Here is a 27,334-nt window from a genome sequence, read left to right on the forward strand (position 1 = left end):
GGGGTGAAACTCATGAGCTGGTGCCAAGCCCTGAATTTAGAGGCCCTTTCAATGCAGCCGTGGGAATGGGAAGTGGTGATGGCACTGATGGAGCATACCCAAGGGGAGCTACATGGCAATCTCACCGCAGGTGTGGCACTGTGGAGCCCCTTCCCTACCCACGGGGATCCTTGCACACACACTGCCCGGCTCCATGGATCCTCTTGTCCTGGGCGCTGCTGCTGCTCCTGGCTGCTCCACTCTGCAGCACCAGGTACTGGGGCCCCCATTGTTCTTGTTTATTTCTCCTGCTTTGTGTTCAGCAGCAGTTAACGTAAGCACTCTGCTGTTATCAGACCAAACTAGTCCAACATTTTCTTCACAGCAGACGGACATGAAGGCAGTGGCACTCTTCCACTCATAACAAGCAGCTGGCGGTAGCTGCCTTCAAACGTGGTGGGTATACAGGCATTACGACTAGTAGTCACTGAGAATCCTATCATCTATGAATTGAGTGCAAGTTTATTATTTTGGAAGCCTGATCCTACCAGGTTGCTGCCGATATTGCTCAGGGGCTGGGGGCAAGAATGAAGTCCAATTTGCAAAAGAATATATTTGCAACACACAAGCACTAAATAGAGGCAAGAGCTTTTTAAATAAACAAATTTAATAAGATTGTTAAAAATTCACTTGAACACATTGACAAAAAGGACTCGAATGTGAATTCTAAACATTAATATGTTTCTAACACTAACCCTTTAGACGCCCCCCTGGCAAGTGTTACAAACTGATCGGCTTGTGCTGCTGCAACACAGGGTTATATCCAATGTGAGTCATACTGAGAGTACACCCACTGAAATTAATGAGCATGATTAACTTAGGTCCTTTAATTTCATTGGGTCTGCTCCACGTATGACTTGGTCACTACAACCCCTACTCTTAAATACAAAAAGGTATGCATAACAAGGATAAAGCAAAGAAGTTACAACAAAACACTGTCAATTTTTTAAAGTTGGTTTTCTTTTAAAACCAACAGTCTGAAGATTCTAAGCAAGAATGCTCTTTATACACCATAGAGAGCTTCACGTAAGGGGCAGCTGTGCCTTGGAACAGTGGCATATATATTAGCTTAAAGATCAGTGAGTGTTGAGAGCTTATTTTCAATATTGTGGAAGGCTTCGTACCTCAAGAGTGATACTGTTTTCAGCAAGCTATTTTAAGTTGGTTTGGACTTCCTAGATAACCATATACCATGGTGACCGATTTATAAAAGCTGACTTCTAAATTAAGCACCTCTAAATATTCCACTACAGAAGTCAAGAAATTCCTTCTATAGTCTCTTGTCAAAGTTATAGAAACCTATATTAGAAGGCAGCTTCAATACGTATATCTGTTGAACAGCACTCTAATTTCTAATGGAAAATTATACAGAAAAGAATAGTCATGTAAGGGAATTGAGGTGCACCCAAGAGAGGCTGTATATTTTGCATGCCCATTTAAACAATGGGATAATGATAAAGACCCAGCCAATCTGGAAATATTTATTCTGTAATTTACATTTAGACCACCTACATTAAATATACAAAATAATAAATGGATGGTTACAGCATCTCTTCAAGTCTTTAAACTATAAGGGAACAGCTTAAAAAAACCTGAATCCAAAAGTGTTGGAAAGTTAAACATGGTTACTGTTTACATAAGAGAACAGCACTTATTAAAAAGCAAGATAAAAATGTTACAAAAGGCACTAATAAAACTGGAAGAATCTTAAGTGCAGTTCTGGAGTTTTGTACCAAAACATCACACTCAGAAACAGTATACAAAATGCTCACACTTGGTATAAGGAAGCCACGACAGCTCTATGTGCAGTAGAGATCTAGGCTACTAAAAAGGCTTGCAGTGAATACAGCCACTAATAACACAGACTTTATCAAAGTCTGAAGGAGTCGTTCCAAAATGTCAAAACTTAAGCTGCCCGAAGTTTGACTATTTTAATGGCAGCTGCATTATCTATTCCAGAAGTCTCCAAAAGGGAATTAGTTTTCCTGTAGCTAACAAACTTTAGCACTGGCCTTTCATTTAAAAGTTAATGTGCCCTGCCCCCCCCCCCCGAAGAACAGAAAAATCTGCCCATGGTAAGTGGGATTGTGGTAGAGAAATTGTTTGGATACAAAATATTAATTTCTATCATTAAGAACATAGGACACTAAAGTGTTTGGCTCTTTTAAAATACCTCTAATTAGATAAATTAACAAACTATAAATTTGCAGTCTACATACATAGAAAAGAGCTTTCCTTCTTTCAGCTCAACTGGAAGACCTTAAAACTTGACAGCTTGCCTTGAGTTCCCTTAAATCTACAGTTGCTACAGTGAAAGGGATCCCAGTGAGAAGCACAGTACAGATAGTAAAATGGACATGGATAAATGTCCAAGAAAAGTAACTTCTAGGTTCTAGGAAATGCTTAAACTCTTCAGGTGCTCTAATTTAACTTGCTAATCTGCAAATCACCAATAATCTGGTAAATGGAATAAAAATATTTGCTACAAGCAGCCCTTTCTCTGACAGAAATAAATAAAATGAGTTTGGGGTACATTATTTGTGTTTCAACACCCTATTTTACGCCTTCCTTTTAAAAATACTTAGCTGAACTTTTAAAAAGAGTCACATTCTAATGGATGAGCGGGTGCTTAGAAGTGATGGCGCTTAGATAACATAACGTAGTTCACATATGCTGGGCTGTACCATCCAGGGCTCCCAGAATCGGGGGAGAAGCTGGCAGCACCTACATTGTATTTCCCAGGACTACCAAATACTGGACTGCTCTTTCCTGGGCTACAGCATGCCAGACCACTTGAAGGGCTTGAAGCTGTTTGAGACTTGAATCTTCCTTTTAGTGATGGAGTTGACCAGCTGGAAGAAAAGACAACACTTTTTATATATCAGGAAAATGTAACAAGGTGGAGAAGTTGAATTGCTGTGAGAACCTTTGTTCTAGATATCAATATTAATACCCACATATAGTTGAGACATTATATTTAAATGGGAACATTTATCACTGAATATCATTTGTAAGTAAATTGGCTGTTGTCTTCTAAGAAAGACCTTGTCCAGGTGGTTATGCTTTGAGCACCCAAATACCTCGGGTTAAGAACTTAATTTGTTCCGGAGGTCCATTCTTAACCTGAAACTGTTCTTAACCTGAGGTTCCACTTTAGCTAAGGGGGCCTCCCACTGCCACCGCCGCGCAATTTCTGTTCTCATCCTGAAGCAACGTTCTTAACCCAAGGTACTATTTCTGGGTTAGCGGAGTCTGTAACATGAAGCGTCTGTAACCCAAGGTACCACTGTAGAACAGTTTAGTTAACTACAGTCATACCTCGGGTTGAAGTAGCTTCAGGATGAATATTTTCGGGTTGCACTCTGCAGCAACCCAGAAGTAACAGAGCATGTTACTTCTGGGTTTCACCACGCAGGCGCTCAAAATGACGTCACACGCATGTGCGGGAGCGGCGAATTGCAACACGCGGACGCAGGTTGTGTTTGCTTCAGGATGTGAATGGGGCTCCAGAACAGATCCCGTTCGCATCCAGAGGTACCACTGTAGTTCTTAGTATTATGCAAGACTCCCCTAGCCTAGAGGTCAGCCAGGTTCTGGTGAGAAAGTCTTGGAACTGTGAACCCTTAAAACTAGCTGCAGAGTTTTGACTTGACCCTGTCCCACCTCCAAACTGGAAGTAAACACTTTTGCTTGTATCTGCACATGACAGGATTGCCAACTGCCTGTCAGGTACTGAAGAAGGCACTATGCCTCTACCTCATGTTTCAAGCTGAGGAGAGAAGGCAGAGCGAATTTCCTACCCTGCCAGTAAGAACTAGCTACTGGGAAAAGGTGAGGAACATGCTGGCCAATCAGTTCTTTAGCAAGCATTATGCCATGGCCACACTGTAAACCTATAAGCTGTACCTCGCAGACCAGGTTTAAGTTACAGATAGGTAGCCGTGTTGGTCTGCCATAGTACAAATAAAAAAATTCCTTCCAGTAGCACCTTAAAGACCAACTAAGTTAGTTCTTGGTATGAGCTTTCGTGTGCATGCACACTTCTTCAGATACACAGGTTGATGGACTTCCATTTCATGCGGCTCAATGTGGTGCCTTCCATGGTTCCAGTTACAGATGTGTATCTGAAGAAGTGTGCATGCACACGAAAGCTCATACCAAGAACTAACTTAGTTGGTCTTTAAGGTGCTACTGGAAGGAATTTTTTAATTTAGACCAGGTTTAGTACTTTTAGCAAGCCATACCCATAGAGCACATCAGCTAACTTTTATTGAAACCCAGTATACCTTTGCCGGTCAGAAGGAGAGTAGGACTGAACGGACACACTCCACTTGTAAATAGCAGGGTATTTTTGTGGATCCATCTCTAACCCATGTAATGCTGTTAACACATCATTGTCCAGCTTTGTTGGTTGTTCCCTAGAGACAGAAAGGGAGCTAGATTAGGAAAACAGAATCTGGCAGTGCCACAATCCCCAATGATTACTGCCCACAAGACGAGGTCAGTTTGTTAAACAACAGTCCATTTCATACCCTAAGAGAAACAGCTGCTTGGCTTTTTCGTTTGAGGATGAGACTTTTAGGAGACATTGCGTGGACATCTCAGACTGCAATTCAGAATTGCAAGACTGTTTTGTCTCCCCTCCCCGGACATCAGTTTCTGCTGACAGCCTCCCCACTTCTAGTGGTGTTTTTTCTTCTGTCCTTATTTTTGTATCCTCAGCAGCTGCACCTGCCTTGAGAAGCGGTGAATAAGTCTTAGTGAGATGGTCCTTAGGTTTTCTAAGCTGCCTTGTATTTTCCATCTGAGCACTCTCACACCCGCTTTTTGTGGCAGCCTGGCTTGGCTTCTCTGGTGAACATTCTCCTGCCACCATCTGATCCTGACAAGACAGCTTATCAAATTCTTCCATTAAATTGGAGACCGGAGACGGAAGGCACTCTTCTCCTCGACTTGGGTGCCTCCTATGAGGATTTACTGTCCTATCGCTGGTCACAGGGCTACAAAATCCATTTTTACTGGCAGGAACTCCTTTCTCCGAGTGCCTATCAGAAGTTTCTGCTGCAGGCATTATGCTTTCAGTCCGCTCAATGGACAGGATGTCACACTCGGAGCTTCTGATGTCAGTGATGGTTGGTTCATTGGATGCAACAGTTCGGCTGCAATTTCTGGCAGCATTCTGCCTGTTCTTTACTTCTTCCAAACTCATATCATCATCATCAAGAAATGCCCCAACAGAAATAGAATTGCAGCTTTTTTTACTTTTGCCTTTAAAACAAAATAAAAGAATTTTAGTGTGTGACATCTCATCCACCTGACTAGTCACTTTTTAATAACAAACGTTCTATATTCCACTTTGTTTCAAGGGACTCAGTCAGATTCAAACAAACAATGTTACCTGACCCAGCACTGAAATACAAATAGCATTCTCTCATCAGTACTGGAAATTGGAGATTTCCAACTACTGGCTCACATCTATGTCTTGGTTTCATTTTAGTTACCCTCACTCTATACCACAACTGGGAATGCAAGATGGGGCACCACTACCCTTTACCTGTCAGATACTGCTCCCTGAAAGATAAGGGCTGCTGACTTAAAATCCCCAACCAAAATAATGCCTGGACTGATGTAACCTTGGCTAAAGGGGCATGGAAGATAGCTTGCAATCAAGCAGTAGCCAGATGATGTGAAAACCTAATTGAGGAAGCTTTGTACAAGTATCTGTTCAAAGCCTGGAGCAGCTCCTTAGAGCAGGTCTGAGAAAACTACCTAGGGATGAGGGAGCTGGGCTATACCTGCACAGATTGGAAAAGTTTTGGGGAAACATTTCTAGCCAGAATCTCGTAATGCTCAGTCACCCTTCCCTTATACCCAATGCGTGATATCCAACTAAGTAATATCTGACTAAGAGCAGACCCTCTGAAATTAATGGACTTAAAGAGTGACTTAATTTCAATGACTACTCTTGCGTATGACTGACTAGATATTGCCAATTACATTAAGTCTTCCATCCAACAAGCACATGTCCCACCTCCATCTACAGAATGTACAGCTGGTTCAGTGGTGGCAAAATATGCATTTAGGACAACACAGGGGTGCATTTTCTGCTTGTCTCTCTTCAACTCTGTTGCTTAACCCCTTTGCTCAGTACACTGATATTCCTCGTCCAGTTTGACAGTTTTCTGGGTAGCAGTTACCCCACTTTATTGGACTGGTATGGGGAGAGACTGAACACACCACCAGTATTTTGCCATCTACACAGCTACAGCAATTCCTGTGCCTCATCCTTGTTGCAGATGGCATAAACCCAAAGAATCCTTGCCTTCATAAAACTTGGGAGTTTCCCCTCTTAAGCTGACAAACAAAACTCAATTCACAGCTGGGGGGGAGGGAGGGGAGATTTTATAAGAGAGACTGAAGTCTTCAAAAGAAATATTATTTACACTGTTTAGAATACAATCTATTAATTTGTTCAGCACCTCTACTATAAAACAGTTTGATACAACTGTGGGCAACTATCACTTAGACCTGATTGTTCCAAGTGTAACAGTGGGGAATGTCAGTAAGGCTACGGAGTTCAATTTGTAGCATGGAAGGCATGTTCTGAAAGCCCCAGCAACATGAAAGTGATTTTTTAATTCTTTGGCCCATCCCCAAGACCCCGACATCATAATTTCTGCATTTTTATTATTCCCAAATATACTAACAAGCAGCAACCTTCCAGTTCAATACTGGCCTCAAGGATTGGCATGAATAGGCATTTGCCTAGAGTTCGCATCCCAGCAGGGGTCTCACGGGAGCCTCAGAGACTCTGTAAGAGGGAGCCCCACAGAGAATGCCTTGCCCAAAGGCCCAAGAAACTTATACTGCTCTAACTTATACTTCTAAAGTGTCCTGTGCTAAGCAACTAATCTAACACTGGTAAATCTCAAAACTTGAGAAATTTTTATTAGATTTATTTTGTAACGTCTGAAAAATGATCTATTCAGTAATCAAACATTTTCTAACCTTCAGCTACTAAGAGATGCTTTGCTCTTACCAGAAAGCTGTGGGGTTTTGTATCTGTTGTGGGTTTCATTCTCCCCTTTCTCTTGCTGAGCCTTATAGCTCATTTCCCGTTGACTCAGGTATGCTTCTAGCCTTTGTAACCCCTCCTGGGAAGACAGATCAACAAAACAGCCCAGAAATTCCCAGTATTCAACCCACGGGAACCCCAGTTCATGAGCTAACTCCCTGCAATAAACAAGATAGAACGAATCATTTGTGAAGACATAAAATTAATTCGACAAGTTTACTAAAACACATGTTTAATTAACCAGCCCCAAGTCTGTACATCAACTGTAAAAAAACTTTTAACAAGTGAATTCTGCACCAAGCATGACCATAAGCCTTCACCAAATTCTTTTTAATTGTTATAATTCCCGCATTTTCAAAAAACAATTCAGAATAATTTCCATCCCATCTTGCTTTCTACTGTCAAAGCATACGAGCAAACTCAACAGAAATTCTATTACTGAATGAAACCTTTAAAGGCACATAAAATACTCTTAACACAAGATGAATTAGGCATTCTATGAGAAATAAAGAGACAAAGGCTTTCCAAAAACAGAGCACATATAGAATTATGCACTACACTGCTAAGTCTACTAGCATTGCTCCTGTTTCTGTAATGTATTTATTTGGCACTTACAAGACACAGATGATACAAATAAGGCCAGGTGGTAGGAAAAGTGAAAAGGTGTAGAAGAAATGGTTCGGGAAAGGCAGGGTGCAGGAATAATGGGGATTGCCTGACAAGTAGAGGAGGTTCCAACACGGCAAAAGACATAAGCATGCAAGTGAAGGAAGAGGGGGAAGGAGAATAAAATGGGGAATGAGCCAAAGTTGCTAATGAACCAAAAGCTTGGCATGGATTTGGAAAACATGGACTCAGCACAAAACAGCGCAGTGACTTCTGCACTGAAGACAGAATAAGCCAATGAGGAAGAGGTTTTAATAAAGTAGGCTGTGTATTGAATGAGCAAGACCAGAAAGGATAAAAATAACAGTGCAGAATTCAACATTCTTAGAATATCAAGATCTTTTTCATATGGTTGCAGAAGTCAGCCTTTGTTGGGACACTATTTCAATTTAAGCACAGAGTTCACAATCCTGGATGCTGCGATCAGAGCACGGGCTAAGAGTTTTAGCAAAGGTTGGACGTTTTAGTTGCAAAACAAAATGATTGGGAGTTTTTGACTTTTGAAACATTCTGGGCTCTTAAGGAGTGAGAGAGATGAAAAGCTGCCATGGATGCATGTCATGGAGGTGCAATCGAAGAAGACAAAATGACAGACGACATGGAAATCAGAAAACGGATGATGACAAATCTTAGAGGTAGATTTGCAGACAGTCCTCATCAAGTGATCCTCACAGAGTTGTTATAAATTCATTTTAAGAGCCAGAATATGCTTTAAAATTGACTTTTTAAAAAGCTTGTGTAAAACTTAACTTTATTTATTATTGTGGTTTTTTGTTTTGTTTTTCTATTGTAAATCCTCAGATAAAGGGCAGTATAGAAATTTAAAAATAAATAAACAGTCAATTAAGTTAACAGAACACACTGCCACCTCCATAGTTCCATTCTCCCTCTGTCCTTATGCACAGATAGACCTTAATAGAAGCTGGGAGCTTTCTCAACAACTTCCTAAGCCTCTCCAGATGCAGTTTGTTCTCATCCGTAGCATTTTACCAAGTTTTGATATTTAATACAATTGAAATATCTTTTATTCCTGTTGCTATACTGTTTCATGCATTAATTCTGAAGTACCTTCCAACTCTTTCAACGCCTCTTTCCACATCAGATTTTCTGAGATTGTTAAAAAATCCTGCTCGCTCTCGAGGTGGAGTCTTCCAAAGTCTGTGGAACTCTTCTGCCTTTAAGGGAGGAAAATTGCATTCAGTTACTGTAGTTCTAGAGCATGCTAATCTTCTCTTCCTAAAAATCTGGAATGAGCATCTTTTAGTCATCCAGAACCATCCAGCTTTCATGCAAACTTCCAATAACTCAGGGGCCCATCTGATGTAACCCTTTGTGATGCAGAATTTGCTTCAGCATAGTACAGCTCCCAACACCAAATAGCCTTGGGCCACACGGATGAGGCCCACAGTGTAACTTCCAACAGCAACACTGCCCTAGTTTTGGAGAGAGGTTGTGCTGGCACTAGAGGAGCTGCAAGATCGGAATGTCCCAAGAAACATTACTTTTGCAACACAGGATTTCAGAAGCACAACTTCTATTTCCTACATTTTAACTGACTCTATCTGAACAATTACACAAATGCAGCATAACACCCACTTTATTTGTTTTACCAAGTTAAAGCTATTCTTACATTGCTTTGTGAAATAGTGACGATCCATATAACCTCGTCAAAGGACACAGTTTGCTTCAGTGTGTCCACATTATCAGTGTTACTGTCTGTTATGAGATTCTACTCATTAAACTATATTCAAAATGGGTTCTTATTCATTTATACAAAATACCAAGAGCAAAGCAAGCTTTATTGACTTAAAAAAACTACAGCTTACACTAGATAGATAAGAATCTTTATTTGCGTCAGCCATCGGCCATAGCAATAAAACAACAATACGACACACAAAGAATAAAACTAAAAAGTCAATTATATAAAATACATTTTAGGGGACGACAAAATAATAGTAGCAAAACATAACGATAATAATAGTAAAATCCTAGGAGAGGAATCTGGGCGACGACGCTAATGTCACTCAGGTAGCAGCTCTCAATCTCATTGCTCTCTCGACAAATTTGGCAACCTTCTCTGTTGTCGAGCCGTTCTGGTCGGCCAGAAGTGAGAACAGCTTGGCTTCGCAAGAGTGGCCCGGGATGGCAGACAGGAGCGGCGCGATGGTCTCGTCCCTGAGATCTTTATATAGGGAGCAAGACAAGAGGACGTGTGACACAGTCTCCACGCAGCCAGCTCCACAGGGGCAGAGCCGGTTCTCAAATGAAGTTCCTTGATATCTACCCTCAAGAACAGCCGAGGGTAACATATTTAGTCTGGCCAGTGTGAAGGCCCGTCTGAGTTTTGGAATGGTTAAGGTAGACAAATAAGGTGCCCGAAAATCAAAGTGGGAGGGGGGCAGATAAGCGTACCAAGCACTAAATTTCTTAATATAGGCCAGATTATTTTGCTGCTCAATATCCTTCATGAGCTGATCAATAATAGTTTTTGCCTTGGGGGAGGAAGGAAAATGGCGACGGAGGTAGCAGCCTAGCCAGAACCTCCCGTTTTTAATTAAGCTTTTAATTAGGTTTTAGCCATCTTCTGACCTTATGTTTATATTTTTAGTCGTTACTTTTTACCCCCTCTGCTTTTAGCCCAATGGTTTATTGTTTTATCGTTTTATTATCTACTGTTTTATGGCTCAACTCGACTTAGCATAACAAGGAACGCTAAAGAAGATAGATTGCAGTTTTTGCATCTAACACACAGCTTTCATCTATTGAAGGGAGGCACGAACCCGCTGTATCGTCAAGGCCGAGGTAAATTATTCCCCTTTCCAAAAATATTTCCGCGGTGAGCGTTGAAAGCCTTAAAGCTGAGAGCTAAAGACGGAAAAGGGAGCAGAAACCCTAGAGGTCCACCGAGATAAGGGGCAAGCATGAAACCTTGCTTGTAAAACAACCCTCCCTTTCGAAGGTGGGAAACTGGAAGATAAACATAATCCGTCTCGTGAGTGAAACAAGTGAAGCCAAAAAACCCAGGACTAGGAGACTCCAGCAAACTGCTCCCAATTACCTTTTTCCACGCTCAATATGGTCCTTACAAGAAAGAACTATATGGACCTTGGAATTGCACCAATATCACCTCAGGGGGAGTGGGAGCCCCGAAGGACGCAAAGTAAAATCACCAATTACTTCCCCCATAAAGAAGGGAGTAAGAATCCACAGCACGAGAGCACCCCAAAAGAAATTGCCCCTACTGTGCTGGATTGGTCATTACAACGCAAAGACTTACAAACTGAGCTTGAAAGACCAAATTATTCCATGAGCTGGGCGCAGGAACTGGACCTAGCTGAGAACGCCCTGATGACCAATTCCCCCAACCCCAATAACCTCGAGCACCAAAAATTAACCCAGAATCTCAGCTTACACTAGTTATCAGAGGTTTAGAACACCATGTAAAGTAGTACATGCATATCTTATGCTAAGAAATTAAGAGCATAAAAATGGGTTGTTCCATTCCCCCCCATCAATATAGCCATTGCACTCTTCCCCCAAATACTGTTCTTTTGTATCTTGCTTGAGTTTGGTTTTTGTGAAATTTCAGTTCTATATGTTATAAGTCTGAGTGGCATATTTACAGTACAAGGGCAGGACATAAATGCCCCCCCCTCCCAAGAAATAAAATAGTAATTTTTCAATAAGCTTGAAATGAATAAATTAATTGAAAATATCTAATTCTTTCCAACTACCTTTTCCATAGCTGACATCTAAAGACAGCAGTTATTTTCTGTGTACTGTATTTTTGCATGTGTGCCTAAGATTATGACACTGAAGGGAGATTAATTCCTCTGAGCCAATAAGGTGCTTGGCTATATAGATAAAATGGAGACCTCTAGGGAGCTATTATTTTGTTAGTTGCAAAGAGCACCCAGTGTGGCACTTTATAAATTTAGTCCTTTATAAACAAGGTTCTGCTGTACTTTCAGGTCTATGCAATGGCAAACAAACCTAAGTCCAATTTTAACATAACCAGAATTAATAGGATTGGCTTGGGCTGCAAGACTGCGCTACTGGCACCACCTGCACACACTCAACTCCCCCTCCCCACAAAGTGAAATTGTTAGATAACCCATGTTAAAGTAAAAAAAAGTGCCAGACTGTAAAAGAACCTGCACTACCTGGCAAAAGGTCTGCTGGACGGCATAATGAGGATGCAATGGAGGCAGCAAAGTATGCCTTCTTTGCCGCCTTCACTGCCACTAGTTAGGTTCAGTGATGAGTCCTCACTATGCTTTGATTGCATTCGACTGGAATTTTCCTCCACTCTCGTTCAAGCAGTCTCCCAGCTTTCTTCACAGCAAGTTCTCAAGTTCACCAAGGCTGGTTTTATTTAGCCCAGATTGAGAAGTGTCACAGGAAATGTTAAACCCATAGAGGGGGGTTGAGGGGGGAGGGAAGAATTTGCATGTGAGGAAGGTCTTTACAATATCTGGGTTTGAAGTAAGCACACTAACCTCACCTGTGCTCCTAAACTTGTATACCAGGGGTAGGCAACCTAAGGCCTGGGGGCCAGATGCGGCCCATTCCCCTTCTCAATCCAGCCCGCAGACGGTCCGGGAATCAGCGTGTTTTTACATGAATAGAATGTGTCCTTTTATTTAAAATGCATCTCTGGGTTATTTGTGGGGCATAGGAATTCATTCATTCCCCCCCCCCAAAAAAATATATAGTCCAGCCCACCACATGGTCTGAGGGACAGTGGGCCGGCCCCCTGCTGGAAAAGGTTGTTGACCCCTGTTGTAGACTTTTCTACAGAATGTACCTGATTCTGCACTTCTACAGGTGTACTTGATTTCATTTTAATCCAGATTTATGATAGCCCGAAGTAACACCAAAAAGGAAGAACAAGACCAAATATTTTTTTGGTTTCTATTACCTTAGAAGGGCTCATGGGGCCTCCATAAGCCCTTACTGTCAACACAGGATCTTTGGGGCTGCCAAAATATCTGGGTAAAGAAGCATGAGGGCTATCCTCTGTCTGATCAGGTGACCAAGGTGCTCCAATCACAGGTGGTCCAATCACAGGTTGTGAGGCATTGTCTTCTGCTCTGAAGAGTGGCACATAACACTGACCTAGGTTACAAATAATTGAAAATGGTGTTAAGTTTCTAGGAATGTTTATCATACACTTAAATACTACCCAGGTCGTGGTTTCAATTTCCCTACAATTCAAAAATAAAATTCTCACTTGATACTGGATCATTCTGTTTCTACTTCAGAGACCATGTAAGTTTTATTTAACACCCCAGTTACATAAAATAATACATGCCATTTGCTTCTGGCATCATCCAAAGACAACCAAGATTAAATACAAACCTTTCAAGTATTCCCTGATTTTCTCTTTCAGATCCACAGTTTTATTTTTACTTCTTTCACAAACTACCTGTTAGAAAAAAGCATCAAGGTATTGGTTAAAGAACAGAGTAGTTGCACATTTTGTACTGATCTATCCATTTGGAACAGCTCAATAGGCAGCACTTCTGTCCCAATAATTTATAAAGGTAAAGGGACCCCTGACCATTAGGTCCAGTCGTGGCCGACTCTGGGGCTGCGGAGCTCATCTCGCTTTATTGGCCGAGGGAGCAGGCATACAGCTTCCGGGTCGTGGCTAGCATGACTAAGCCGTTTACCTTCCCACCAGACCGGTACCTATTTATCTACTTGCACTTTGACATGCTTTCGAACTGGCAGGAAATAATTTATAGGTTTAACTAATAAAACCTCACTGCAAGCTACAAATAATTTGGGGAGGCTTTTGCCAACTTACATGGCAGAAAACTACCAGAGAGCACTAAGGTAAAGAACAGTCACATTTAAACAAAAACCAAAGTGGTCATAACATGTTTTAAGGACAACTTACTTCTGCTGGAGTTTGGTTGTACTTGTTCCTTGGGTTCTTTACAATATCTGGATGTGAAGCAAGCACACTAACCACATCTGGGTTCCCAAATTTGCAAGCAAAATGTAGTGGTGTATCAAAACCCTATAAAAAGAAAAAAATATAATTATTCCTATTCTGGACCCTTGTTTTCATCTAAGTATATATGTGCATTTGGAGAAGCCTCTCTATTTGCATGGGAGAACGAGATCCATGTGACGCTCACTTGAGGTATGTGGAAAGGTATGTGTATTAATAAATTAAGAGTTGGGATGCACATAATCACATATTAACCCCAATACTGCAGGAGTCCACTGGTTGCCCCATTTGTGGGTTAATTTCAAGGTGCCGATTCTTGATTTTTACCATTAAAGTGTTCTCTATTATCCGTCTAGACTTCTGGAATTTCATTAACTCTTGAGATCCACCGCGTTCAGAGGCTTGCCCCATTTAGATGAACAATGAAGACTTTTCCTTTTAAGCAGGCTATTTTGGGGTTGTTGATTTTTTTAAAAAGTTGCAAAATAGATTATGGTTGTGTTCACCCATCACATGAACCCATAAATTAGTGTTTAACTATAGTTTAATACAAATGAGCAATGCATTGGTGGCCTACTGCTTAAATGTCCACATCTCAGTCCTCTCCAGCTCCTGGGTGCACAGGGTGTAACAAACCACATACTGCAGCTTGTTGTATCGTCCAAACCTGAGCTGGGTTAAGTTGCAAACCAGACCCGTAACTCCCCAATTCTAAAATTACATATCTAAAAACATTACTATATCTTGTCTGACAACAGGCCTCCATGGGATAATCAATAATTACAAAAACAAGAGATAAAAAATATTGCTTTAAAAGGCAGTGGTGACTGAGGAAGGCAGGGGGAGGCAGTGATGTATAACAGTCGCAGTATGTGGAGGTTGCTACTGCTGCCCCAACTGCTAATATGGCATTAAGTCGCACTGGCTTTTAATTAAGTCTGCCTGGAGCTAAACTAAATTACTTGCACTTTATTTGTCTCAATGAGACAAATTAAGTCATGACTAACTTTTCACATTAGTCTAACAGAGCTATCTTTAGGCTGCAATCCAGTCCTCACTTACCCGGGCCTAAGTCCCCTCTAACTCAAAAGGGCTTAATTTCCAGTGGATATGCATTGGTAGGCTGGATCCAACCCCATATGTTCTTCATTTAAAATAACAGGCTAGCAGTGTTATTCTTCAGTATCCAACACAAAGAAAAAGAAACCAGTGAGACACTGAAACTCACCACTTTATCTGGTGTGTTAAGATAAAGGTCAACAATGTACCCGATGCGCTTCTGTAACATTATCTCATCATCATCAGGATACATCAATCGCATAAATTCAGGATTTTCCAAAGTGTCCAACAGCAACCGGCAGATACCAGGTTGATTCTCCTTGGCCACAACATGCATGACATTGTATCTACAGCCTTCCTAAAAAGAAATAGGCACACATTCACTAAATATGAAATCTGAACAATTTGCTAGAGAGGAATACACTTACAGCAATGTTGTTTTCCCTCAGATCTTACATACACAAAAATTCAGGAAACACAAACATATACTGTAAAGCCTTCAGTCTACCTGGAGAACTCTATACTAGCAAGCTGATGGTGTTAGATCTCAGAGGGGAAATCTAAGAATTTGGAAAACAGCAAACATGGCACATTTGGGGATACTAGTAAAGCCCCACAACAATCTGCTCAGAGAACAAGCCTCTCTCATATTTATACAAGTTATTGCTACCATTTGAGCCTGTATGTTCAGTTTTTACAGCTTAAAGCAGGCATAGGCAAACTTTGCCCTCCAGATGTTTGGGACTACAACTCCCATCAACCCTAGCTAACAGGACCAGTGGTCAGGGATGATGGAAGTTGTAGTCCCAAAACCTCTGGAGGGTAGTTTGCCTATGCCTGGCTTAAAGTGTAGGGAGAGAGAGAGAGAGTAGAGCAAACCTATTTGTAACAAACAGGAACAAGATTCTGGGTTTTTTTAGCACAATGTTGGTTGAAAGGATGGAAGATCTGCATCCTGCGTATGTGTATTTTTGTGGTGTCCCGTTGCAGCATTTGTCAGTATGCCATGGTGTATGTGTGATGTGTCTGGGTGGTTTGTGTGTGCATGTCAGCTGTGAGGTGGCTATGAAAACTTTTTTGGCATGTAGCACCCAGAAGGGGATGGAAGGTGGGGCCACAAAAGCTAGGTTATAGACTTTCCAAAAACAGCCAGCAAATTTAAATTTATTTATTTTTTACTGATTTTGTTTCCAAACCTCATCCCCCTCCCAATATCTTTTTTTTTTAAGTGAAGCCCCAAGGTACTCCACATGAAAGAAAGCCTCCAGAAGCACACTGTAGAGCTAACACTATGCCCATCTCTTGTGCAGATGAGTTTTGAAACCATTTCCTTTGGTTAGCAAGTTGGGGAAAGGATGCAAAGGGTTTAATTCAAACTTCGTTTTGGCAAAAGCCAAACTATTCCCACACCTGAACAATTGTCGGGTTGTCTCCAGAGCCAATGAGATAGCGAGGATTACTCCAGATAAGTTCCAAGAATGCTGTTTCATCTCCTTTCTCAACCGCTTTCCGAAGCTTGGCAGTAAGATCCTGCGTACGAGGACTTTTATAGCTGTTGGCTCTCTCTTTACTAACTGTTTCCATCTCAGGAGAGCATAAGCCGTCTATCAAAATAAAAATGGTATTCTACTCATGATGTGATCTTTGCTCATGACAGTGTGTCAGGTTATTTTATAAGCAACCTCTGTATACCTATTGTTCAGAACTTCTAGGCAGGTAAGTTAAGAACAGATCCTTCAGCGTTAATTTTAAAATAAAGAATATTTATAAGCTTTAAACCAGTTTAGGAATTCACATGATCCCTGTCATAATAAAGTTCTCAGAGCTACATTTTAAAAGCAGAAAAAGAACAGCACTGGCAGTATTTTAAGTATAAACTACAGTCCCAACTCCAAAAGCCACTTAAGTAGTTAAAGAATTGGAAAACATTTAAAAGCCTCCACTTACCTCTGTTGAACACCGAACAAACTTTCACAGGCGACAAAGATAAGGAGGGCTTGTTTGGAGATGGGAAATAGTCGCATATGCCTTTGGCAAATTTCTCTGCATCTTCCCTATTTGTGAAAGCTTTAAATCTTGAACCTTTTATCATTTTAACAGCTTGCAAGGCTTCCTTTTTATCCTCATATACATGCACCCTCTCTGGAACAGAAACAAATCAAATTAGTTTATTTCCATCGTGGTAGTCTGCAGGAGAAAATGCTCAAATGAGTTCAAAATTGGTTTGGTGAATATTACTTTCAGGAAAAGAGGCTTAAATTCTTATACATTTTCGATAGGAAATTTGTAGTAATATGCCAAATTTTGGGGGTCTTACAGAGAAAGAGAACAATCGTGATAAGATTGCACTAATGCTGCAAATCTGGCTCATTACAAATCATTCTCATCATGATTATGATGCAACTCTAAACACTTTTTCATCAGCAAGCAAAGAAAGGACAAGCCTTTGGAAAAATTCCCTACCAAACTACATCAATGTGACACTGTCAAAAATATTTATTGAACACAGTTCACATTGCCTGGCATGCATTCTCCCACTCCCATCCAGAATATCCTCTGCTACTATAATAAAAAAATAACAATATATTGAGATAAACTAGGCCAATTCTTCAGTGAAGTTCTGATATTTGTACACATCTGGTATTCTTGCAGCTTAAAAATAGTATCTGTATATTCTAGGACTGACTCCATAAATAGCATTAGTCTCCTAAATACTTAATCTCAAATCTAATCCCATACCAAGTAAGGGTGGAACCGAGATCAGTCTTGAAATGTTTTGAGCATCCCAAGAGCTGTTATGTCATCCTTGGTTGTTCGGGATTATGCTTCCTCAAAGAGAGAACATTAGATTCTCTAGTTTCAGGCTTGCAGCAGTGTTCGAAACTCCCACTATATTAGGCGCATTTTGCAACAGGGAATTTCATTACAGCAAGCAATTTCTGAGCTCTGGATGTAGTACTGCGCCTAAGATTTCAGATTAAAACTGCAGAGTGGAAGGAAAGGAGGACCCTTTCTGCCTCCCCATTTCCAGCTACTGTATTTTTTGCTCTATAAGACTCACTTTTTCCCTCCTAAAAAATAAGGGGAAATGTTTGTGCGTCTTATGGAGCGAATGCAGGCTGCGCAGCTATCCCAGAAGCCAGAACAGCAAGAGGGATCGCTGCTTTTGCTGCGCAGCGATCCCTCCTGCTATTCTGGCTTCTGGGATTCAGAATATTTTTTTTCTTGTTTTCTTCCTCCAAAAACTAGGTGCGCCTTATGGTCTGGTGCGTCTTATAGAGCGAAAAATATGGTATTCTCTGAAGACTGGAGAAAAGACCCTCTTAATAATATTAGGGGGTAGGCAGGGGGAGGACTAGACCATGTGAAAAATGAACATAATATTTTAGCTGCAGTTCATTAATTTTCAGCTTTGTATTCTTGTTACAAAAAAAAGCGCGCCTAGACACTCTTGTTGTGCCCATAACTTAGGTTTAAGGTGCCATTTAGCTCCTAGCTTTCATCTTAGTTTCTAACACTGGCTTGCAGTACCTATTGAAAACTGCTTAATTGCAATAATTTCCTTTCAATTTACTTCCCAATGGAATGCTTAATGGTAGATTACCAACAAACTCTTCTACAGTAATAATGAATATAGAAAAAACCTAAAGCTAGAAATACATGAAAAGGCTATATGAAAGAGCACATGATTCTGTTTTTTTGCACTTTTAAAAAATTTAAATGCTGGCCACCCTGAACATTTTATAAAAGAGTGGGGTATACATTTTAAATAACTAATCTGTAAAATAAGTTAACCACAATTACTATTCTCCAATAGCACTCTTTTTCCTCCATGAAGGGTACATTTGCTTAACTTGATCTTTAACTACACTGCAGTGGTAAAAATAAAAATAAATTACCATTTCTTGCCAATATATCATCATAAACCGGACATACACCATAGTATAGCAGAGGCTCCTTAGATGGAGTCTGAGAACTGATCAGAGAATCATTGTCTGCCTTGTGCATTAGGGCTTCCTCTTCTGGGGGGTTCAAACCCATACTGTACCCAAAATCGCCATCCTCAGAGGAGCCTATGTGACCATTTTGATTCCTTGAAGGTTTCTTTGTTTGCGGTTGGCTGGCATCAGCTGCAGCAGTTCCAAGTACACCATTCAAAGGCGAGGTTTCTGCCTCTAATTCTCCTTGCTGTTCCAATAGTGCCTGGGCCAATCTTTTTTCAAAAATTGATCTCGTTGTAAGTGTAAGAGGCCCACATTTCTGTCCAGCTTTAACGATCTCTTCTCTGAGCTCATCAGAAGTTAGCTGCTTTAATCGTGATAAAATTGCATCCATTGTTACCGTTCCTAGAGAGGGAAAAACAACCACCACCAAATGAAAAGACAACCAAACAGATTATTAGTTTTGAGGGCTCAAATACTGAAGAGCAATTTCTCCTAATAAGTCAGCACATTGTTATCAAAGAATAGGCAAGTGAAAGGTAAAGGGGTAATTGGGGCTGTGTGAACCCTATGGTAAGTTTTTAAATCCCTAAAGGAGGAACACTTGCTTGCATGTGAACCTGTTCATTCATTAATACCTTCCTCAGAGGTGGTTGGCCCCATGACGTTCGAATCTTCTCCCAAGGGTTGCTTAGCTTGGCTCTCACTGAGACTAGTCTAGCTGAAGGTGCAGGTTGAAACAGTGTACAGAAAACCAAAGTCTCCAAAGTTAGATACAGTGGTGCCCCGCAAGACGAAATTAATTCGTTCCGCAATTTTTGTTGTTTAGCGAATTTTTCGTCTTGCGAAGCACGAAATCCCATAGGAATGCATTGAAAATCAATTAATGCGTTCCTATGGTCAAAAAAAGTCCAAACAAAGCCAAATTTGGTACAACAACAGTTTATTAACTGCTCTTTAAAGTCACACATACTGTAAAGAGCAGTTCAAAAATTTAAGGGAAAATAAATTAACTTTATAAACAAAACATGTCTTTGTTTTTAGTCAAAGAAAAAAAAGTCGCGAGACGTTTTCGTCTTGCGAAGCAAGCCCATAGGGGAAATTCGTCTTGCGAGGCAAATCGCGAACGGAAAAACCTTTCGTCTAGCGAGTTTTTTGTCTTGCGAGGCATTCTTCTTGCGGGGTACCACTGTACTAGGTTCTCACACTAGTGGATAGCTGCACTAACTGGGAAGAAGGGTTGATAAGGTGCTTGCTGGGCAAATCAATGCACTAACTAGAAATGCAAGGGGAGAATTCACACCACTCCAGCACTCTCCTGTATCTGTTTTGGGTGCCTGGTCCCCTCTGCAGCTGAAGTATCTTAATAAACCCAGGTGTATGACAAGCATTGATCAAAGCAACTCTTAAGAATATTTCGTGCCAATCAGGCTTACACGCTGCTTTGCTTCTCAATATTCTCTGGTTGTTATTTTCTCCTACCGATGGAGACCCTACAAAGGACTCTATAAGGGCTCTTGTGTCCCCCATAAGATAATAAAGGCAGATTTTGTTTATTACACTAGCCATTCGGTTCTGAATGCAAAGGTTCAGATTACAGTGGTGCCTCGCAAGACGAAATTAATTCGTTCTGCGAGTTTTTTCGTCTTGCGAAGCACGGTGTTGGGAAAGTTTTGGAAAAGCTTCAAAAATCACCAAAGTCTTTAAAAACCTCAAAAAAGGCTACCACACCGCGTTCTATGAGTTGCTCCTCGAAGTCAAGTCGCAACTGTATTAACGGTGTTAAGAAAAAGGAAACAAACTTGCAAGACGTTTCCGTCTTGCGAAGCAAGCCCATAGGGAAAATCGTCTTGCGAAGCAACTCAAAAAACCAAAAGCCCTTTCGTCTTGCGAGTTTTTTGTCTTGCGAGGCATTCGTCTTGCGAGGTACCACTGTACAAAGACAACTTTGAAATACATCTTATCTCAACCATGTGCATTGTGTGGGAAGATAATAGCACTGTGCAACTAAATTTAAACACACTATGTAATGTTAAAACTTTGTAAGCTCTCAAGTTTACAAATGTTTACTATCAACAAGGCAAATATGTGATTAGCAAATGTGGCTGGATGGCTCCATTGGTAAAGCATGAGACTTAATTTCAGGATTGTTGGTTCGAGCCCCGCACTGGGCTAAAGATTCCTCTTTGCAGGAGTTGGACTAGATGACCCTCAAGAGTCCCTTTCAATTCTACGATCCTATGATTCTAATTCAGTAGAGGGGTACAGCACTAAGACAGAAACCCCAGTATTAACACTTCCCCATTTTTGTAATATTTCCTAATAATTTCAAAATTTTACAGGGAAATATTTAAAACAATGGGGTTTTTTTTCATATACAGTAAAGTTAAAGGAACCCATGACCATTAGGTCCAGTCGTGGCTGACTCTGGCGTTGCGGTGCTCATCTCGCTTTATTGGCCGAGGGAGCCGGCGTACAGCTTCCGGGTCACGTGGCCAGCATGATTAAGCCGCTTCTGGCAAACCAGATCAGCACACGGAAACGCCATTTACCTTCCCACCAGAGTGGTACCTATTTTTCTACTTGCACTTTGATGTGCTTTCGAACTGCTAGGTTGGCAGGAGCAGGGACCGAGCAACGGGAGCTCACCCCGTCGTGGGGATTCGAACCGCCAGCCTTCTCATTGGCAAGTCCTAGGCTCTGTGGTTTAAACCACAGCGCCACCTGTGTCCCTTTTCATATATAGCTACTGTCAATAACTTACAGAATTCAAAGCTATGATTCAGTAAGAGCCTCTTAGGAAACCTGTGTATTCAAATATATAAATTCCAGCCTCAAACAATTTACTCTGTAACTTCATATACAGTGGTACCTCGGGTTACATAGGCTTCAGGTTACAGACTCCACTAACCTAGAAATAGTACCTCGGGTTAAGAACTTTGCTTCAGGATGAGAACAGAAATCGTGCTCCAGTGGCGCGGTGGCAGCAGGAGGCCCCATTAGCTAAAGTGGTGCTTCAGGTTAAGAACAGTTTCAGGTTAAGTATGGACCTCCGGAACGAATTAAGTACTTAACCCGAGGTACCACTGTAATTGTAGAGTTGGAAGGGACCCCAAGAGTCATCTGGTCCAACCTCCTGCAAATGCAGGAATCTCAACTAAAGCATCCTTGACAGATGGCCATCCAACCTCTGCTTAAAAACCTCAAAGAGTCCACAACCTCCCAAGGGAGACTGTTCCTCTTGTATACTAACTACACGCACTGTTTCTCAAACTTGAGTCTCCAGCTGTTGTTGGACTACAGCTCCCATTATCCCAAGCTAGCAGGACAAATGGTTAGGGATGATGGGAGTTGTAGTCCAACAACAGCTGAAGACCCATGTTTGAGAAACACTGACTAATGCTAGCAGCAAGAATACTGAGCACCATTTCAGTACTTAGTCATTAAGCATCTGGCAGGAAGCTTTAGATCCACGTCTGCTCTTCTACTTAAAAAGAGAATGAAGCAGATGCAAGAATTCAACCATAAAAGGAAAACTGGAAGAAGTTTTAAAATAGATTAGAATAAATAGAATATTTCAGTGGGATAAGAACATCAAATATTCTCAACCATTTAACCTACTGCCTCTATTTTTAGGTCACAACAAACTTACTGCCCACGTTCCCAGTGAAGTTAATAATTTCAAACAGATTATCTATTTATTAACATTCAAAGTAAACTGACTCTCCTGGCATAAGATCGTGTTATGGAGGGTACAGTTAGTACACAAGCCTGCAATTCTCACATGCAATCTGACACTCAATTCTAGGGGTCTTTTGCATTGAGACCTGGTCACTCTCCAGAGTTTGGCACCCCAAGAGTTAACACACAGAGAAGAGATGAGAAGCAAATGTGAATTTAGTCCATCAAGAGGGAATTAACTTGTCTCAAAAGGGAATTTACTAAGAAAATATTAGACAAAATCAGTAAGCATGCTAATACTAGTCTGAGTTTAGGAGAATTAAAACCAAATACAGTGGTACCTCAGCTGAAGAACAGCCCTGTTTACAAACTATTCGGTTTACGAACTCCACAAAACAAAGTAGTGTCCTGGTTTGCGAATTTTACCTCAGTCTAAGAACGGAAGCTGAACAGTGGAATGGCACCAGCAGCAGGAGGCTTCATTAGGGAAAGTGCACCTCGGTTTAAGAATGGTTTTGGTTTAAGAACAGACTTCCGGAATGGATTAAGTTCGTAAACCGAGGTACCACTGTATAAGAGTTCTTGTTAGAAGCATTCTTAAGAATTTTTTTTTTTAGGAAAACTAGGGTGCAGTCAGGGAAAGTAGGTGGGTGAGGATGCTGGCTGGTGGTGCTATCAGAAGAGGATAGATCATGAGTGAATAATTATTGTTATTATTATTATTAATAATAATAATTTATACCCCACCCGGCGGCCAACACCAATAAAATTACATTAAAACATAATGGGGGGAGAAACCAGTTTATTAAAATACGGGTTAAAATACAATTTAAAATGCAGCCTCATTTTAATAGCAGCCCATAAATAAAAACCACAAGGGGAGGGAAACATAAGGGTCAGACTGAGTCCAAACCAAAGGCCAGACAGAACAGCTCTGTCTTGCAGGCCCTGCGGAAAGATGTCAAGTTCCTCAGGGCCTTAGTCTCTTGTGACAGAGCGTTCCACCAAGTCCCTGGTGAAAAGCAAGCATCACCTCTGTTCTACCAAACATTGTGCTAGTTGATATAAGGTATATTCCAACAACATAATCAAGGTACAGCACTCTTGAGTAATATTCCACTGCACTTTTTCCTAACACCTCAAGGATAAAGGCAATTCTTATTTGCCTAAAAACAAAAGTAGAAAAATATTGTAGAAAACTCAAAATACAATATTTGAGTAAAACAGTGTAGGTGGCATGCCACATACAAGAAAAATCTATTTAAGAGCAAAGGGAAAAGAAATATGGTAAGGAGGGGCAGGTTGAGATCTGAGCTAACTTTCTGGGCAAGGTTTTTACATTTAAAGAGTCTCAAGAAAGTATTCATGTCAATAAGAACTCCATGTGTGACAGAAAAGACTCCCAAACTGTGAGTCAGTGCTGGCAGCTGGAATTCATCTTAATAAATGTATTGATGAGTAGGCAATTACTCTGCAAGTGGAATGTTCCCAGGAGTAGGCAGGCTTGCAGTGACAGTTCAGATGTATTAATAGAGGTGTAACTATAAATACAGATCTCTTTACATAGGGATGTACATCAATTTGGGGGAAGAATCATCCACACTTATTTATAAAAGTGCCCAAAATATATACTAGGTCAAGGTGAAGTACATCTGCAGGCTTAAAAAAAAAATTCTTTAAAAAAAGCAATTAGGAACTCTGCAACAACTGGCTGGGTGAGACTAAAAAACAAAAATCTAAAGGTTTAAGTAGGAAAACTGAGAAATATTAAAGAAATCAACATCAAGAAAGAAGTGCAAGAGAGAAAATATGAGACTACAGGATGTGATAAGACAGGCTACGCTGTACAAACTCATCAACTTTAGTGAGATAAATTTATGACAGCTTGAAATCTCAAGTTATTAGACCTGAATGAGCAGAGTAAAGTATTTTTCTATTTCCTATCCCTAGTTCTCTCACTACTTCTCTCAGGTCCTCTCCCCCCCCCCCCAAGATTCTTGGGCGCTGGGGTTTAATCAGAGCAGACAGGCTGAGCTTGTTTTTCTGCCAGACAGAATGACAAAGGGAGATGATGACCCTGACATTAACCCACAGCAAAAGCCAAAGACCCTACAGGTAACTGAGGGGTTTTTACACAGAGGATTTTGGCAAGGTGTTCTGGGAACAAGAAGGAAACTGGGCAGAACTCCATGTGCACTGGCTGGGAGAAACTGAACCAAGAGAGCAGGGGGCCATGACTTACTGCTGGACCCAGTCTTGCTGAAGCTATGAGAGGAGCCACAAGACACTCTTGGGGTGTAACGTTATGCGCCCCCCCCCCCCACTGCAGGCTTCAGGTGTAAATAAACCATCTTTCCTAGACACTGCAGACTCTGATGTGCCTTTATTTCCACCAGAGCACAACACTGGGTGGGTGCTTGGAACCCCCTGGAATCTTGTTATCGCTGGGCAGACATTGGGGTGGCATGTAACAATATAATGACACTCATCTCCAACATGACAACTACTATGAGAATTATGCTAAATACTAGACACAAATTAAAAGTAAGGTTAGACAACATTATGTTCTTGATTAATTAAAACTGCATGTTATTTCCACATAATCTGCATGGTATATGCTTACGCCAGTCTCCACACAGCTTCCTATGCTCTTTCTCCTGCTTACTTCTCACGTTAAAAGGATTTCCACTCTTGCGCTTTGTTAAATACCATACACATTTATGTCATTATTATTATTACCGAGTTTTAACTAGGCCATACTTCCAGTAATCATACTAAAATCAATTGTTAGCCATGGCGAACTTAAATTCATCATTTTCAACATGTCTATGATCTAACCCAATATGTATCTGCATTCATTTTGTACACTGCCTTGAAGGCCTCTATTGCCCAAAGGCCTACAAATAACAAATGACACACATGCAAAACCAAAACCACCATATAATCCAGGCACCCCCAAACTCAGTACCCTCCAAATGTTTTGAGACTACAACTCCCGTCATCCCTAGCTAACAGGACCAGCAGTCAGGGATGATGGGAATTGTAGTCCCAAAACATCTGGAGGGTGCCAAGTTTGGGGATGCCTGATATAATCCATCCTACTATTTCTTAAGACCAACGCTTAGGGCTTTTTTGCGTCATACAAACTTAAGAAAAACCACCAGGGGGGAAATAAAGAAAACATAAAACCAGAGCCACGTCACAGGAGATAAGGACAATCTTAAATGACTATTAAATCTATGAAGGAAAACAAAACACAATGGTACCTCAGGTTAAGGACTTAATTCGTTCTGGAGGTCCGTTCTTAACCTGAAACTGTTCTTAACCTGAAGCACCACTTTAGCTAATGGGGCCTCCTGCTGCTGCCACGCCGCCGGAGCACGATTTCTGTTCTTAACCCGAGGTACTATTTCTGGGTTAGCGGAGTCTGTAAGCTGAAGCGTCTGTAACCTGAAGCATATGTAACCCGAGGTACCACTGTATTAAAATGTACTTTGAGAAGGAAAAAAACACCATCGCATTTGTTGCCAGTTGTTGCAAAGCACGGACTCCCCACGCACACCAGGGATCATAAGATTAGCTACTTATTTGGCTACAGAGCCAAAACGAGATACTAATATATATATATATATATATATATATATACACACACACACACACACACACACATACTGTGTGTGTGTGTGTGTATATATATATATATATATAATCGTTCAGAGATCCCTCCTTTCTTTTCCCACAAGAAAGCCCTGATTCTCAGATGCCAAATGTGCACATGCTATAAGGAGAAGAAGCCGCAGGAGCAGAGAGGTCTGGGGGGCGTCTCTCCCTCTCACCTTGGTGGGGGCTCCCGCGGCAGCGCTGCTTCTCCTCGGCAGCAGGCGGCGGAGGAGTCGAGGCGGTGGACGAGGAGGCCCCCTGGGCGGCAGGTCCGAGGCCTTGGCAGCGGCGCCGGCCGCCGGGCCTCCTCTCCAGCAAGCGCAGCATCCAGCCTAGGGCGCCGATCACCGCGCAGGCGGCCAGCAGCTCCCAGGTCGGCCAGCGGGACCACGAGGCCTCCCACAACCCGGCCCAGCCCGGCCAGCCAGCAGCGGCGGCGGCCGCCGCCCAGCGCTCCATCGCTCCCCTCTTCTTCCCTCTGGAACCGAACGAGGGAAGGAGGGATGAGGGAGCCAGTGCGCGCGCGTGCGCGGACGGTTCCCACCGCCCCACCCCCTCCCGCAAAAGGGTGGAAAAAACACACCACACCACGCCCTTTAAGGGACAAGTCCAAGTACCTCAGGAAAAGCCTCCCGGCTTCCGTCTCTTTCCCTCGCGCTTTTTTCCTTCCCTCCCTCTCCTCACGGAGGCGGCCCAGTGCGCAGGCGCCTCGCGTGCGAGGACCTCCTTCAACGGCCACTTTCCACAGCAAACCAGCCCTACCCGCAAGAGGGCTGTCTATTGTACTGCCTGGCTGGTATTTTCATAACAGTTTAGCGCCTGAGGAAAAAAGGAAATGTCCTTCTCCCAAGTGGCGCTTAGCTTAGTTGAACGGGGAGCGTTTTATTTATACGGCCCCCCCTGCAAGATTCCTGCATTCGAAGGGGGTTCGACGACGCTTGGGGTCCCTTCTATGGGGTGACATTCTTATCACGCGGAGCCCCTTCCTTAGAATGGCATTCACAGGTTTGAGGCTGCCTGTTCTCGGTGTGAGGGGGGAGAAAGAAGCGAGGGCCAGGGACTGAGCGAGGATAAAAATGGAAAGGGTTTTGGCAAGACGCCAGGGTGGGCTTTTTTTTCCCTCCCCCCGCCGCGGTTTCCCTGACAGGAATTTCAATCCAAAGGAAAACGGACGAGGGAGCATCAGAAGCGATACCAAATCGCATCGAGCTACGTCACGGGTGGGAATGTTGCCGCGGCGCATGATGGGAA

At 41.9% G+C, this 27,334-nt stretch overlaps 1 protein-coding gene and 1 long non-coding RNA gene across 3 annotated transcripts; one reads left to right on the forward strand and one right to left on the reverse strand.

Moving 5' to 3' along the window:
• Positions 1-628: 628 nt before the first annotated feature.
• ANKLE2 (ankyrin repeat and LEM domain containing 2) lies at positions 629-27,305 on the reverse strand. Of its 2 annotated transcripts, none has more exons than XM_083476288.1 (13): positions 26,260-27,305; positions 18,701-19,147; positions 16,749-16,943; positions 16,212-16,405; positions 14,971-15,159; positions 13,686-13,808; positions 13,142-13,208; positions 12,702-12,898; positions 8,849-8,955; positions 7,079-7,272; positions 4,572-5,307; positions 4,326-4,457; positions 629-2,891 (listed from the first exon to the last, which is right to left on the reverse strand). In XM_083476288.1, the coding sequence occupies exons 1-13, from the start codon at positions 26,540-26,542 to the stop codon at positions 2,669-2,671; spliced, it is 3,087 nt and encodes a 1,028-aa protein (XP_083332414.1). In that variant the 5' UTR covers positions 26,543-27,305; the 3' UTR covers positions 629-2,668. The 2 variants fall into 2 exon arrangements, with proteins under 2 accessions (XP_083332414.1, XP_083332415.1); XM_083476289.1 differs by having other exon boundaries at positions 26,701-26,831.
• LOC310693895 lies at positions 2,891-5,346 on the forward strand. The gene is made up of 2 exons (XR_014519406.1): positions 2,891-3,957; positions 4,259-5,346. It is a non-coding gene; the product is annotated as an uncharacterized lncRNA (long non-coding RNA).
• Positions 27,306-27,334: the final 29 nt, after the last annotated feature.

The sequence above is a fragment of the Podarcis liolepis genome, assembly GCF_965112155.1.
Source record: "Podarcis liolepis genome assembly, chromosome: 15".
NCBI classification, from domain to species: Eukaryota; Metazoa; Chordata; class Lepidosauria; order Squamata; family Lacertidae; genus Podarcis; species Podarcis liolepis.

Excerpts from the sequence above, each read along its gene's own strand:
- ANKLE2 (XM_083476288.1), bottom strand. The coding sequence starts at position 26,542 with ATGGAGCGCTGGGCGGCGGCCGCCGCCGCTGCTGGCTGGCCGGGCTGG. Across the intron at positions 15,160-16,211 it reads ACAACCCGACAATTGTTCAG|GAAGGCTGTAGATACAATGT; the intron begins GTGTGGGAATAG and ends ATTTCTTTTTAG. Across the intron at positions 4,458-4,571 it reads AAGCAGCTGTTTCTCTTAGG|GGAACAACCAACAAAGCTGG; the intron begins GTATGAAATGGA and ends TTCTGTCTCTAG.